This window comes from Toxotes jaculatrix, chromosome 7, assembly GCF_017976425.1.
Source record: "Toxotes jaculatrix isolate fToxJac2 chromosome 7, fToxJac2.pri, whole genome shotgun sequence".
NCBI classification, from domain to species: Eukaryota; Metazoa; Chordata; class Actinopteri; family Toxotidae; genus Toxotes; species Toxotes jaculatrix.
Genome location: NC_054400.1, coordinates 7,951,353 through 7,965,451, shown reverse-complemented (window position 1 = coordinate 7,965,451; position 14,099 = coordinate 7,951,353). Strand labels below are relative to the sequence as shown.

Below are 14,099 nucleotides of genomic sequence, written 5' to 3'. Positions count from 1 at the left end.
CCGCGACAGAGGAGGGGGGGCGGGCTTTTACAGGGCCCCACGTGGCCACATGGGGGACTGTATAAAGGGCAGCACCGCGACAGAGGAGGGGGGGCGGGCTTTTACAGGGCCCCACGTGGCCACATGGGGGACTGTATAAAGGGCAGCACGGCAAGGCCTAAAAAAAATATCTGACATGAGCACTAGGGGGAGCTGTTGCCAGATCTTCAAGCACATCTGTGATGCGTAAATGAGAGAGGCCTCTCCTCTCTTCATCTTTTCATACACAATAGGGCTTTATGAGGAGGGTCAAAGCACCCGCTAACCTCCCTTCATCCTAACATCATCACTTCCTCCTCCTCCTCCTCCTCTCCTCTCTGCTGCTCCAAAATTGCCAAAACATCCCTCATCATCTTAAGCCTCACAGGCATCAACCATGCAGCAGCTCAGACCCTGAGATCATCTTTGAACTTCAGAGATCAAAAGTTAAGTTTCCCAGTTTTTCTGATAGCATACCACAAATACTTGAAAGTACATTTAGTGCAGTGCAGGTTAGAGGTACTCGTGTTTACCTTACTGCATTTTACAGATGGAAAAACTGATATCTGTGGTTCCCAGCCATTTTTGGCTTGTGGTCCCTTATGATGAAGCACTATCTCCTTCTGATGTTACATCACAGGTCATGGCCTTAATATGGATCGGAATTAAAAAAAAAAAAAAAAGCATATTTTTCCTTTTATCTGAGGGATTTTTAGAGTTGTGAAGTTAAAATGTCCAGTATTTCATAAGTAAAAAGCTAAATTTAGAGAAAAGCCATGTGACCACAGTGGAGGCTCAGACCTCTGGGTTGGCCACCACTGCCCTACATTATATCCCAAAATCTCATAACTGTATAATATTTGCGTATCATTATGTAATGTGAAACAGTACATTTAATTTTGATCTAATATTTTCCCACCAACCTGCCATGTTTCTATTTTAACAGAAGTAGGAGATTTTGAGATTTTCTCTGCCACAGACAGTGAAAGAGATTGTCTTGTGTCTCTCTCGTCCTGTTGCTCTTTTACAGTATATCCTGTTTCCCGGTTTCTCCACCAGAGCCTCCATTCACACAGAACCAGTGAAGGGTAAGTAACGTTATTGTTCTCCAGTATTTCTCTCGATAGGGTGGATGTGCTTAGTTCTTCGGTATCAGCGGGGATAATTTTTGCTCCTGTAACTCGAAAAGGAGCACTTCGCTTTCCGCAGTGGCTGCAGACTGAATCTCGTTTTCACCTAAACGCCTATTTTATTTACTGATTAACGTTTTATAAAGTGGCTGCGCCGCTGTCCCTGGTGCTGAATGAGATTTTCTGATTGAGAGCTAAAGGTGATCTGAACGGTTTTAAATACTTACCGTATGCTATTTTCAGATATTGCAATGGAAAAAGGCAAGTTACATTATCCTTTCTCTTTCACTTGTGTGTAGCAGTTTTGGATTCCTTGAAATGTTTTCGGTCCCAGCTTTAGTGCAACAGTGCAAGTCACTGCAAATGCCTTCGTTTTGTATGTTTTGGCAGGCTTTCCCAATAACGAACATCCTCCCGACTTGCATCTCGCCTGTATCTTGACAGGAGTAATGGTCCAACACATTTTGAGAGAACAGATTCCGTAATACCATGATGTTTTTTTTATTGCGCAACCAATCGAGCAAGAGAGAGAGAGAGACAGAGAGAGAGAGAGAGAGAGAGAGAGAGAGAGAGAGAGAGAGAGAGAGAGAGAGAGAGAGACAGACAGACAGACAGAGAGACAGAGAGAGAGAGAGAGAGAGAGAGAGAGAGAGAGAGAGAGACAGACAGAGAGAGAGAGAGAGAAAGAGAGAGAGAGAGAGAGAGAGAGAGAGAGAGAGAGAGGCTGGTACTGTACCTCTTTCCTAATAACCAACAGTAGCTCCAAGGGGCGGTGTCCGGCAGACGGATAGAGGAGAGCTGGTGCGCACACAGGCTCCACTTTTACGCATCAGTTGTTCGTGTAGGTGTCAATGCAGAAGTTACCTCGTTTTCTTAGTAAATAGGACCATGTTGCACTCGGATTTTAAATAGAAAGTACAATCTGTGTCTTAATAACATAATTAAATTTTACGCACCATCCAAGTGAAGCATACACCAGCGGAGTGTGGAACAAGTGGACCCAGAACAGTTTCCGTCATGGGAGCGCATGGATGGAGCTCAGCGCGTCTTGGGTTCGTCGTTTGTGGATATTTGGCGTTTTTCTGCGGGGAAATTGTTCCACAGGCTGAAGCGGGCTGCAGGGAGAGGGAGAGCCCCAACTGTTGCACCGGCCGGAATAACGAATGTTTTGAGTACACCAAGAGAAAAACAGTGTGCTACTGTGATACCTACTGTCAGAAAACCAGAGACTGCTGCGAAGATTATCAACGCGTGTGCCAGATATCCGGTGAGTTCCTTGTTCACTGAAATCTGACATCAAATAACTTCAGAAATTGTTGATGCGTTTGCCAGTTGGACGGTCAGAGTTTCTGGGGAAATTAATACCTGTACTGTACAGATTTCGTGTCCTGTCCAGAGACGCCTGCTGTTCTTTGTTGTCCAGCCTGGGTCAGAGATGGCTGGCATTGAGGTGACACGGAGACAGTGAGACATACTACACATAGCTGTCTGCAGTGGACCCATTATGGCTGTTTGCTTTAAGTGACCAGCCAAAGTTGACCATTTATAGGGGGGGACTAGGAAGGGTCTTCATGGTTTGTTTTTCAACAGCAGGTTGAATGTATGTGTCTTCAAGTTTGTAGGGTTGACCCTTGGCCCTCACATCAAAGCTTCAAATTGCACAACCTGGGCCATGAAGTGTTTGGAAAGTGGAGTCAGTGACCATAACAAAGAACAAAGACATAAAAACTCTACTCATGAAATTAAAGTTTAGTTGGTCACAGTTTCAGTAACCTCTTCCCTCATCATCCCAGCTGCTGCTATATATGGACAAATGAGGGAACGGGCACCATGGAAACAGACTGCCAAAGATGGTCAGGATCACAGTAGAGCCGAGTCTGAGATGTGACACACAAGCGACGCTCCAACCTGTGACTGAAGCTGCTCTTACAGCATGTTGAAACATCTGAACAAAGTTCACGAGGAATGATTATCTGTGTGTAGGTACACTCAGAGTGTGACCCTCATCTTAAGTGCGCACTAACAAGCACCCGCAGGGGTAATTCTACAAGTCCAAGAGCACTTAAAATGCTGCAGGAGTCCTTCTATTTGGGCACATGTAGTGTATACATAGTGAACCTTTGTTTGAGTGCTGTATCTGTGTAGTGATGTGAACAGGCTGCCCCATCCAGACTTGAGTCAGTCACTTAAAAGTGTGTCCAAAAGTACTGGGATGGAAGCAGTAATGCACTTTATTAGACCTCACTGCAAAAACAGCTAAACCACCTGTTAATCACTGTTTAACTGAGCCATTTTAATCAATTCACTTCAGTACTTGTTTACTTCATATTATAACTAGCCTTATGTAACATATAGCTTTATTTAATCAACTTCCCTTAATTTCAGCTAGAACCCAGTAGAGTCATTAAAAACAAATCTGTATGTCAAACAGATTGTAAAGCCCTTTGATTCAAATTTGAGATTTTGTTTTATATAAATAAAATTAACTTGAATTACATTTGCAGAGTCTTAAAACTGAATTGAGACAGGTAATATGGATTACAACCAAACATTTCCACCACGACCCACTTCAGCGAACTCACCAGAGCTGTTATTTACAGCTTGACTTTGAACGCACCTCGGCTGCCGTTTTACGATTTAGTGTTGAGAAGTTTAGTTCAGTGTCTTCGTGTGTGCGACTGATTAGAAGTTGATAATGTTCACCTGTCCCACTAACCTCCACTACTTTTTATAAGTGCTGTGCGAGAATTCTCAAAGGTGGGTGTGGTTGAAATATCAAATTAGATGTTATCTTGATTATTTGGTAGCAGATATGCTAGTAATTTCTGCAGTTTATAAGCCTTGTGGGAGGCTGCATGTTCTCTGTAAATGGGTCGCTAACACATTTGATTAGCAGTTACAGTCCTTATCTGCATAGGTGCAGTTTCCTTGTTTGTATCATTGTTGCAGACCACATACACAAAGGAAATCAGCTTAATTGGAGAAGTCCTTTTCCGTGTCCTTACATCGGGACACACATCAGTACCTTGAACCAACTTTAAACACCAAACCGCTTGAGCCTTACCTCCTGTTTAACTTTAAAAAAAAAAAAAAGAAAACACCAGCATGGCACCTCAGATGTGCAGAAATTCTAATGTAGTGCAATGAAATAATCGTTTCATATAAAATTGGTAAGAATATTGTTCCCATACTTTGGTTTGTGCTTTTGAACTCTACTGCCAGGCTGACGGAGAGTACATGGAAAAAGAGGTTTCTTATTGTGAGACCTTTTCAGTACAAATGAATACACTCTGCAATCTAATGAACTTATTACACTTGGTAAGAAATATTGCAGACTCATATCTCAATTTGTATTTTTTTTTAATCCACCAGTCAGTCGAAGAGGCATGTAGAGATCATCCAGCAGCCAGCTGAGTGGATTCCAGGTATCACTCTATCCCATGTGTCTGCCAAGCTGAAACTTAACAGAATAAGCACAGGAAAGCACCTCGGGTCAGTGATGAGTCATCACTGTACCGTTCAACAGCAGCTGGTCCCTCAGAGGTCAGCTAACAGCTGCCATGTGCATCGGTTCACTCACGTGTCAGACAAGGATTTTTTAGCATTGTGGACCTCATGTGTCGCTCTTATGTGACACAGTACAGAGGAAAAGACCAGAATCACATGATGGAGCAATGCAGATGTTACAGGTTGGACCGTGTTTTCCAGTTGTTGTTACTGTGCAGAGTAACTGTGAATCAAGACATGTCTGCTGAATATTCATGTGAGAAGGTTTAGAGTTATGTACACTTCTGAAGTTAGCATTTGTCAGTTGTGGAAAAACACTTTAAGGATGTGATTTTGTATCATAACGTAGTCTTTGATGGTGAGAAATTAGTCTGTACATGAGAGTGACATCATGTTAACCTTTGAACCCTGTATGGACCAGTGAGCACAGAGTGACGCTGAGTAAAACACCTTGACTAACACCTCATGCATCCTGTGGCTTGGCTCAGTTCCATCAAAGTGGCCTGATATTTTCTCACCCACATTATAACTTTATCTAATCCTGCAGGTCTGTAACGCATCAAGGAGTCTGTCTGTGTACTGTCTGTCACAGTCTGTAATTAAGTCATGTCAGCTGTAGCCAAGCAAAGAGCTTGAAGTGGGAGACTTGAGTGGGTGACATCAGAGGAGAGACAGAAAGCGTGTCAGACTGTTTGCACCACTTGGACCCAAACACTTAAAACTCTTCAGAAGTAGATATTGTTCTCTCCAGGGATGTTGTTCAAATGAAATATTTGGCAGGATTGTGTACTGTGTGTAAATGGCGTGGAGAATGTTCCTGTGCACAGCCAAAGACACGAGTCAGATTTTATTGCTCCGTTAAGAGCTGTGAGGTAGCAACTTGAAACAAGTGGAGTTTATGGTGGAATGTTTAAAGGAGGGAAAAAGAAATCCTCCCTGATTGATTCTCAGTGAATTTTCTCCAATGCAATATACATACATAGACAGATGCATTGTTGAAGAGGCAGAGAAGATGGCTATTTCTGTACTGACAGAAGCCTCACTACATCAAAATGCAATGCAATGCAAAGACGTGAGACACTTTTTTGGCTCTTTCTTTCTCTTCCTTGCTATGTTTAGGCTGCAGGGTCACACTCAGGGTTTTTAAAAGGCATTCTGAGGAATAAAGGAAATGACTGTCGGAAGTAGAAGAGGAGGAGGAGGCAGGTTAAGAGGATACACCAGTGCCTCCTAGAACGCACTAAATGTCATGAATGATGCTAAATGTACAGTGTTAGGAATCCCAGTGGGGAGTTGTTTGCTGCTGTAGGAGTAGTTTTTGTATCACATCATTTTCATCTCTGCTTTACACTGAGTCTCTAATTGCTCCTTCCTCTTCATAAATTCACAGGAGGATGGAGGGGGCAGCTCCTCTCCTCTCCTCTCCTCTCCTACTGTGGAGTCTGGTAATTCTCATTTCAGCAGGAAGACATATTGTAACCTCTGCCTCAGATACACCCGGGGATTGCTCATCATTCATTCGTCTCTCCTGCAGGCACTTCTGCTTCTCTTCCTGTCCTCTAGGGCACTGTATGTTGTCATGCCATGATGTTTGTACCTTCACTCCCTCTTTTTCTTCCTTGCTTCCCACACGTTCTTTAACTTTAACCTCTATGAGCAGTGAATATTTTTGCCAAGCCTGACTGAAATGAGCCAGCTGTTGAAGACAGCTTACTATTAAGTTTCTCTGGGTACTCACGTACTACACGAACCACAATGAATGCTCCTGCTTGTAAGAAAGTAATCTTTATCATTCCCTCAAGTCATTCATGTAACTTATGATGCCAATGATGTATTCTCTGTCGAAAAGAGGGGACAGTATGAATATTTTGCTGCCAACAAGTTATTCATTAGATAAAATTCAAACACTGAAAGGAGCATATTTTTTGTTTATTGTCGTTAAGAAGTGGAGTCAGTATTCAGAATAGATATATTGAGATTGTGTATCATGTCTGTAGTCATAATTCTTAAGATGTAACCAAGTGCGGGGAGGCCATGCAATGCAAACGCTTCTTAGGCTCTGCTGTTTCAACAGAAAATCTGTCTCAGCTGTGTTTGTAATGAACCCTTTTAATTAGTCGGTTTGTTTGGCTCCTCTTTTCAAGGTGTCTACAGGAAACATTTATGTGCTAACCTGTTATTAGGGCTCAGTCCCGTGTCCTTCACCGCTGTTAACAGGCTTGTGGTTCTCCCTTGTGTTGCCAGACATTATAAGGCTTGTCTGATGGGACCAGAGCCCAACTCTGTGGAGGTTTTGAGGTGCAGTGGTCCTCCAGAGCAACTGGACATCTGGGTCCCATCAGAGGGACCCAGATGGGGGGTAGACAGAGGGGGAGGAGTGAAAAGGAGGTCCGAAAAAAGGAGACAGATGGAGGTGAAAGAACAAGGGAGAGTGTGGGACGAAGTGATAAAGGGAGAAGAAGATAAAGCAAATTGGGCGGGCAGGTCTGATTCCTCTTTTGTTATGAACCCCTAAAATGGAAGCAGCATTCAGGGAGAGTGAAAGAAAAAGCAAAGGAATGCCAATCTGAAAAGCTAGATAGTGCACTATTATCTCACTGTAACAAGTGTGACTGGAAATTGGCTGACAAGTCGGGGGATAAAAGTGCTGATGTTGGATACACATTCAGTGCTGTGATTCAGTTAGTGGTGTTTGTCTGAAGTTTTGCCAGCTGCTTCGAAAATTAGCCACACTCCCACAAACTCTGTCCAAACAAACTCCTGTTACTTTCAACTATTTGATTTAACTGTAGCTACATTTTTAAACATTTCAAACACAGTGTGAAGCCTCTTCTCTCGCAGTCATCATGCTTTAAACCCAATGCAAACTCGTGAAAAGAACACAGAGGAAAACAGAAATATGGAAATCTCTATTAAAACTGTTTTGGCATAAAAGTGTGTCTTCATGTTAGATCTCCTCATTCATAGTGAGAAACTGAAAATACATCTTCACAGCTTTTAAGTCTATCGGATCCTGTAGCTGTTATCAGTTTTTTCTCACTTTTACTTTCACTGTTTCAAAGTAATCTTGTGCTCCCAAAGGTTAGAGAGTACTGATAATAAAAATTCAGATGCAGCTAAAACACTCTCTTTTAAGATAAACTTTTTTTAAATACTTGAAAACGCGTTGTAAAAATATCAGCTCATTGAACAAAGCTTAACGTGCTGACAACGAGTACCATTTGTTTCGAGTATTGGGGTCAGAGGTCAGAGGTGGTGGCGTACTTTCCAACTGGGGACTTTCTCGTCAACAATGGAAGCAGGGGGACAACAGTGGCTGTAAGCTGTGTGGGTCAGGCTGTGTCACACTGTCAGCGGGGTTATCATGTGAGTGGTGGGACTGTCGCACTGGTGGCACCAGAAACAGAGCTGTGGACCACCACAGTTTGGTAATTACCTTCTGACCTCTGGTGGTTTGGGGGCCAACAGGCTGAGACTTTCAGAGAAGGCCTTAGACTTGTTTGTGTGTATGTCGGTGTCGATCAGATGTTTCCCCTTGGGTGCGAGAACTCACCGACCCTATTAGTTTCTTTGCACATCCTGAACAGTGACGAGACCTTCTGCTGTGCTTGGTTGTGTCTTTTCCCACTATGAGAAAGAAAAACAGCAGTGTAGAAATTGCTCCTGTGAACGTCAGAGGATGTAGAAGAGGGAAGGAAAGGCGAGGAGACAGGAGGATGGATAAGAAGAGGAGGAGGAGGCAAGAGGAGGAAGCTGATATGGTTGTGGTGTCTGATTCGATTTCGCTCTTTAGTAGTCTTTCAAGAAACTTCATGTCACTCTTCACAGAGAAATGTGTACGTCTGTGTGTTTTAGGGTGATGACTGAGGATGGAGCTCTAGTGGGTGGGTTTATCTGGCAGAAATTGTTTTCGATGTGTGTGTGTGTTTGTGTGTGTGTGTGTGTGTATGTGGTGATCTGGGAAAGGCGACTGTCAGGTGGGCAGCACTAATGTGCAGGAATGCAGAGATTCCACAGTGGCTTTGTGGGTTGGCTGTGTCACTGAGACAGCCACCCCCCCTCCAAAACCCCAACAGGACCATGGGAATGAACCGAACAGGCGGCACCTTGAAAGCGCTCTCTCTCTTTTTCGCCTGTTCACACACTTATTCACTTGCAGCATTGTACTGTGCGGTGAGTGTGTGTTATAAAGACAGAGAGAGGTAGATTAGATGGCGAGGGAGGATTAGATTCAGTTATGGTATATTTATCCTCTCCCTCCCTATAATTTCACCAAGAACATCTGAGAGCTTCAAGCTGTGTGCACCTGCTCTCATTGTATTAAACTTTTCTTGTCTACAGTGAAAGAAATATACAAAGTTCCACACTACTAACATCAGATTTCATACAAAACAGTCTTATGGTGGACACGTATATGTTTACATTTATTAATTTGTGTGTTAGGATTTGAGTGCCTCCTGTTTATGTGTTTATGAAGGTTGAACTTCCTCCCTGCCGCTATTAAAGCTCTGTGTTGGACATGGCTTGATTACTGCTGGAGACACTTGGTTTTGATCAGAGCAGCCATCTAACTAATACAGCTTCCTCTTAGCCTGATGTAATTGCCTACTGAATGGGAAGCCTGATTGCTGCTGCTGTGTTTATGTGTTGTATTTGTGTGTGTGTTTAAATGTGGGGTAGAGGGAGACCAGAGAGAACAGGATGCAAAATTAGACTTATTTAAATAGCCCCCACACATATGACCTTGGGTCGCAGACTTCCTGAGTCTGGGTTTTGGCTGATCTGACATTAGTAGATGGTAATGACCCAGTCACTCTTTTGCCACCCAGCTACCCAAGTAAATGCTCGGTAAAATACCATTTCTGGGTGTGTTCTGCAGCTCACACTTTCAGTCATGCAGTTAGCCATGACAGAACCGATTAAGGGAAATTTTATCTGGGGTAAAGGTGTGCCCATTCTTCAGAATTAGACCTCTTGTCTTTATAGCACAGCTGAAAAGGGCTTGTCTCATAAAAATATTTTTCTTTCTCTTCTACCCTGTCTCTTGCACAACAAAAACTCATTTTAACTTCCCAAAATATACTTGAGCTTCATTGAGATAACCCAAAGCAACCTCAAACAACTAGAGGAGGGTTCAGATGATCTGTCTTTGTATTTTTCACTCTTTATGTGTTTCTGCTGCTGTTTATCAAAAACCCACAGCTGATCTCTGTATTTTCCTGCTTCCCTAGCAGCCATTGACTGTGTGGTGGGATCATGGGGTCCCTGGTCATCATGCACATCTCCATGTGGAGTTGGCAGCACAGAAAGGAGTCGCCAAGTATCTGTTCCCCCTAGAAACGGAGGCACGCCCTGTCCAGACCTCAAACAGCGTCGAGGATGCTTTGGAAACAATGCCATATGCAGCACTGCCAAAGGCGAGAATGTGATCTTTTCTATGTGTCCCTATATGCATGCATGTCCTTATGCCTGCATGGGCTCTTGCCTTGAATTCTGTTACATATTAATTTGGCTTTTCAGTATTCTCTGGGGTATGTTTTGTTAACAGTTTTACGCAACACACCTGTTCTTCAGCCTCATCTCCAGCTGCACTATTTCAAACGTCTCAGTTATGTTCTTTACTGTTAAAGCAATTTACCAGTAATAAAAACACCAGAACACAGATAAACACTCTTCCAAGAAAAGATTTCCAAGGAAAACTGAGTACCCCCCCACTTCACATCACTTTGAGTCATCCCATTCATTGAGTAATTTTGAGTCATATACATGGAATGAGTTGCTACTTACACTGACTTAGAAAATATGCTTTTCAGTAGACACAGTAGACTTACCTGATATTACTGTAACCTTTTTTTTTCCATTTCACATTTCCATCCCCGACTCCAACTTTCAGAGGTGGCAAAGATCCTGCCTGATTCTTTCAAGAGGAACTTCAAGGACCCGTGGAGACGACCACACATGCTGATGAAGGAGGAGAAGGCCAGGTAAGGCCCCTATTATCAGACTGAAAATGAACACACAGGGACTGCTCACCACTGACCCAACCAGCCCACGATGATTTCCTTTGTAGAACTGGCTTTCATGTGCAATCAATGAAGAGAGTGAGTAATTATGCTGAAGTGAAGTGTTGAATGATCAAATATCCTGCTGAGATTTTGTGGACACAAAAATGCTATCCATACATTTTGTGTGAAATTTACAAGCTCTGTATTTTAAAAGCATATTTGATTGATTTAAATCTTTAAAAACATAACTTTTACTCATGGCTTTAATTATGACTGAAAAATGCTCTGTTTTCTTGCCAGCAATTGTTAGAAAATGATTCTGGCGTGAACCTCTTCAATTCAGCTGCAAGCTCCAAGGCTGCATTTCATCTTCTCTGATAAAGTTGGATTTTCCTCCAGGTTCATACCAGTTTTCCCTTAGTTTATCCTCAGTTTCAAAGGTCACTTTAAGATCAGCTCTGTGCTCCAGAAGATTAGAGAATAATCTAAAGTTGCCACAGCATGCAGAGTGTTAAAGTTGCTTTGACTGTGTAACATGAACACTGTCACTGAATATTTGCATCATGAGCTGACCTTTACCGATAAGGCACCCATAATCCATGTAAGAGGTGAACCCCTCCTGCATAGATGCCATCTTTGATCTGAGCTGATTACAGATGTTCTCAGAGATGGAAAAATTAGAGACCAGGGAATAAAATCATGGCTGGTTTCCTGAGAGCTCACAGCCTTTCACAGTGATTAAAATTGACACTGGATACCTTTGTTTTGACTGAAACACAAAGCATCAGGGGATTGGAAGGACATTACTCATGAATGTGAGAAATTCAGCATGGATGATACACAGTTAGGGTTTCACAGAGACATCTGGTGCACTGAGAGATCCCCGGTGTTGTCATGGAAGTTGACCCAGGAAACGAGGGGTTAAAATGACATGAAATGATGATCATAGTTGTCTTTGGATCTCTTGTGAAATTATCTGAAAGAGTAATATTTTACAGACATGTAGAAGGTTATCCTGCAGTTCTTATTTTGCTTGGCTTGACACAGACTTGTCTTAATTCCTGAAAGACATAAGATGTTTCAGGAATTAAAACATAAATATATTTGTTATTACAGGACAGCATGTCAGTTTGGGTTTTACAGCATGAACGAGTTCAAGCTTATTCAAGGCTAATCAAGGGAAAAATAAGTAAATAAAAAAATAACACCCCCTTCAACAACTGTGCGTGTGCATATATGTATAACTTTGTTGCACTTGTTATTTTAGCATGATTTAAAAATGATCTCAAATGCCTGTGCTAATGAAAGGTTCTGACAGAATCCATTAGGTGTAAGTGCGGACAGTGTCAGAGAACATGGAGCTTCATGTTTTCTTTGACAAACCACCCTACTGGGGCTGGCGTTTTGTGACAGCTGACTGAATCACAGACAAAATAAATAGTGCAGGAGGTTGTGTGTGAGGTTGAGTGCCTGCCAGAGAACACAGCCATCAGGAAAACAAGACTTTATTATTGTTTCCAGTGCACAGACTGAGCTGTTTTGATATTAGGATACTGCAGGTGACCATGACACTGCTGGATCACCTTCAAATGAAACAAATATCTTATCAGCAAATTTTTATTTTGTCTGGTTATAAACTTGGGCAAGCCCAGCTCGCTGGGTTAGATACACACTTGGCTTTCATCAATCAAACCAAGTTGGATTGCTTCAGGGGAATAGAGGGGAGGCCCTTGTTGGAGTGCTTGAACCTGGCCTGTGTCTCTGTCTTTGTGTCTTCATCTGGACATTTTGTTATTGATGTTGTAGAGGCATATGTGAATGAAGAATTAAAGAGTCCAAAGAGCAAAATACTTTCGGTTATAGAGCTGCAGCTGTGTGAGCAGCACCCAGTTTAATTTTCATAGGATTTTATTTGTAGGTTTTTGAGCCAAGAAATGCATCATTTGACTTTTTTACCTCTGTATTTTTCGGCAGAATCAAATGTAAGTAAAATCAGGTCAGTCATTTTTGACACTTTTCCTTTCTCTCCTTGTCTTTCGTCTCTGTGATTTCAGTTATTGTGTGTACCTGCGAGTGAAACAGGCCAGCGCAGCGTGTAAACTCAAACTGTGGAGTGCTCACCTGGTGAGAGAGAGACTGGTCTGTGCAGAGTGTCAGAGTGATGCCATGTCAAAGTCAAACCGCTGTGGAGGTGACGGCCTAGAAAGCACCAGGTAAACCAAACAACCAAAAGAGACAGCTGTGTAAACCCCTGTTCGCAGCTACTAAGTGATGGAGCCCATGAGCAAGACACTTAAAGGAAACAATATATGTTTTATATGTTTTTCCCTCTGCATGCAGTTAAAGGTACAGTGTGCTGAATTAGCTTAGCTCAATTAGTAGTAACTTTACAAATATGTAAATTAGAGCATAAGTCTAGGTTTGACAGGGCATCAATCTGTGAAGAATTTCCCCAGCGTTAAAATAGAGCTGCTAATTGACCCCATAGACAATAAGCATGCCAAAATGGATTTTTATGCCTCAAATGAAAAGTACTTTTGAAATACATTTCCTGATACCGACGTTTTTATTCCTAGAACGTTCTGGGCAGCAGCTTCAGTCCCAGGCTGTCATGGTTCCTGGATACGAGAGTCGTCTTCTGAGGGCTGCCGCTGTCCTCCCTACTCTGTGCTCTTTGTGTGATCTCACATACAAACCCCTGACATCCATATGCAGGGACAAGATATCCCTCAGCACCAACTGTGGAGAGCCCTGCCAGCCAAGCCAGACCCCTCCAATCCAGATTACTGGATGGGTAACTCAAGGAGATCAGCAGCATCCTGCCACTTTTTCCTTTCACCTCATAATCTGTATTGTATACACTTATTACTAAGCACACAGAAATTCTTGCATTTAACTTCAGATTTTACAGTTATGTACTTTTCCTCTTCCAAAGCACAGCAACATCTATGTACCTTTTTACCTCTGAATCTTTGCTATCTACCTCCATCAATGCAAGTGCATTTGTTAATGCATAATGTATAAATATATAAATATATTATTTTGCTTAATACATTTTCTACTTTTGATTGTTTATGTGTAATGTACACGTGTCTATATAGCTACACTTATTTGTATCCAACAGTTGAAACACCAAACAGCAGTTGCTGCACTCAGTTTAAGCCCCAATCCAAAGGGTCTAAAATCACCTGCAGGCTAGAGATGATGAAAACCGGTTCATCCAAATTGTATCCATTGCTAGAATCCGTGAGTCAGTATATCTGTATTTTACAGTTTTTTTCCCTGATGTTATTTCTTTTAAAAAAAAACAAAAACATTTATACCAGCAAGACAAGGTGAATATCAGGTATCGATTCTCAGGTGCTTAGATTTGTGTCTTTGTCTCCCATCAAGCTTCCTCTTTCATGTCTGCCTCTTCTTATGGTAAGTCACTGATGTT

General features: G+C 42.3%; 1 protein-coding gene across 2 annotated transcripts; it reads left to right on the top strand.

The window, feature by feature from the left end:
• The first annotated feature begins 1,869 nt into the window (after nt 1–1,869).
• On the top strand, nt 1,870–13,982 carry si:dkey-178e17.3 (somatomedin-B and thrombospondin type-1 domain-containing protein). Of its 2 annotated transcripts, none has more exons than XM_041041455.1 (5): nt 1,870–2,415; nt 9,890–10,072; nt 10,549–10,639; nt 12,715–12,873; nt 13,237–13,982. In XM_041041455.1, exons 1-5 carry the CDS (start codon nt 2,166–2,168, stop codon nt 13,340–13,342), a joined length of 789 nt encoding a protein of 262 aa, XP_040897389.1. In that variant the 5' UTR covers nt 1,870–2,165; the 3' UTR covers nt 13,343–13,982. The 2 variants fall into 2 exon arrangements, with proteins under 2 accessions (XP_040897389.1, XP_040897388.1); XM_041041454.1 differs by having other exon boundaries at nt 9,887–10,072.
• Nucleotides 13,983–14,099: the final 117 nt, after the last annotated feature.

Bases quoted from the DNA above. Each gene is read 5' to 3' on its own strand.
- si:dkey-178e17.3 (XM_041041454.1), top strand. From the start codon at position 2,166: ATGGGAGCGCATGGATGGAGCTCAGCGCGTCTTGGGTTCGTCGTTTGT. The intron at 10,073-10,548 runs GCGAGAATGTGA...TCCAACTTTCAG, and splicing joins CATATGCAGCACTGCCAAAG to AGGTGGCAAAGATCCTGCCT. The intron at 12,874-13,236 runs GTAAACCAAACA...TTTTATTCCTAG, and splicing joins GACGGCCTAGAAAGCACCAG to AACGTTCTGGGCAGCAGCTT.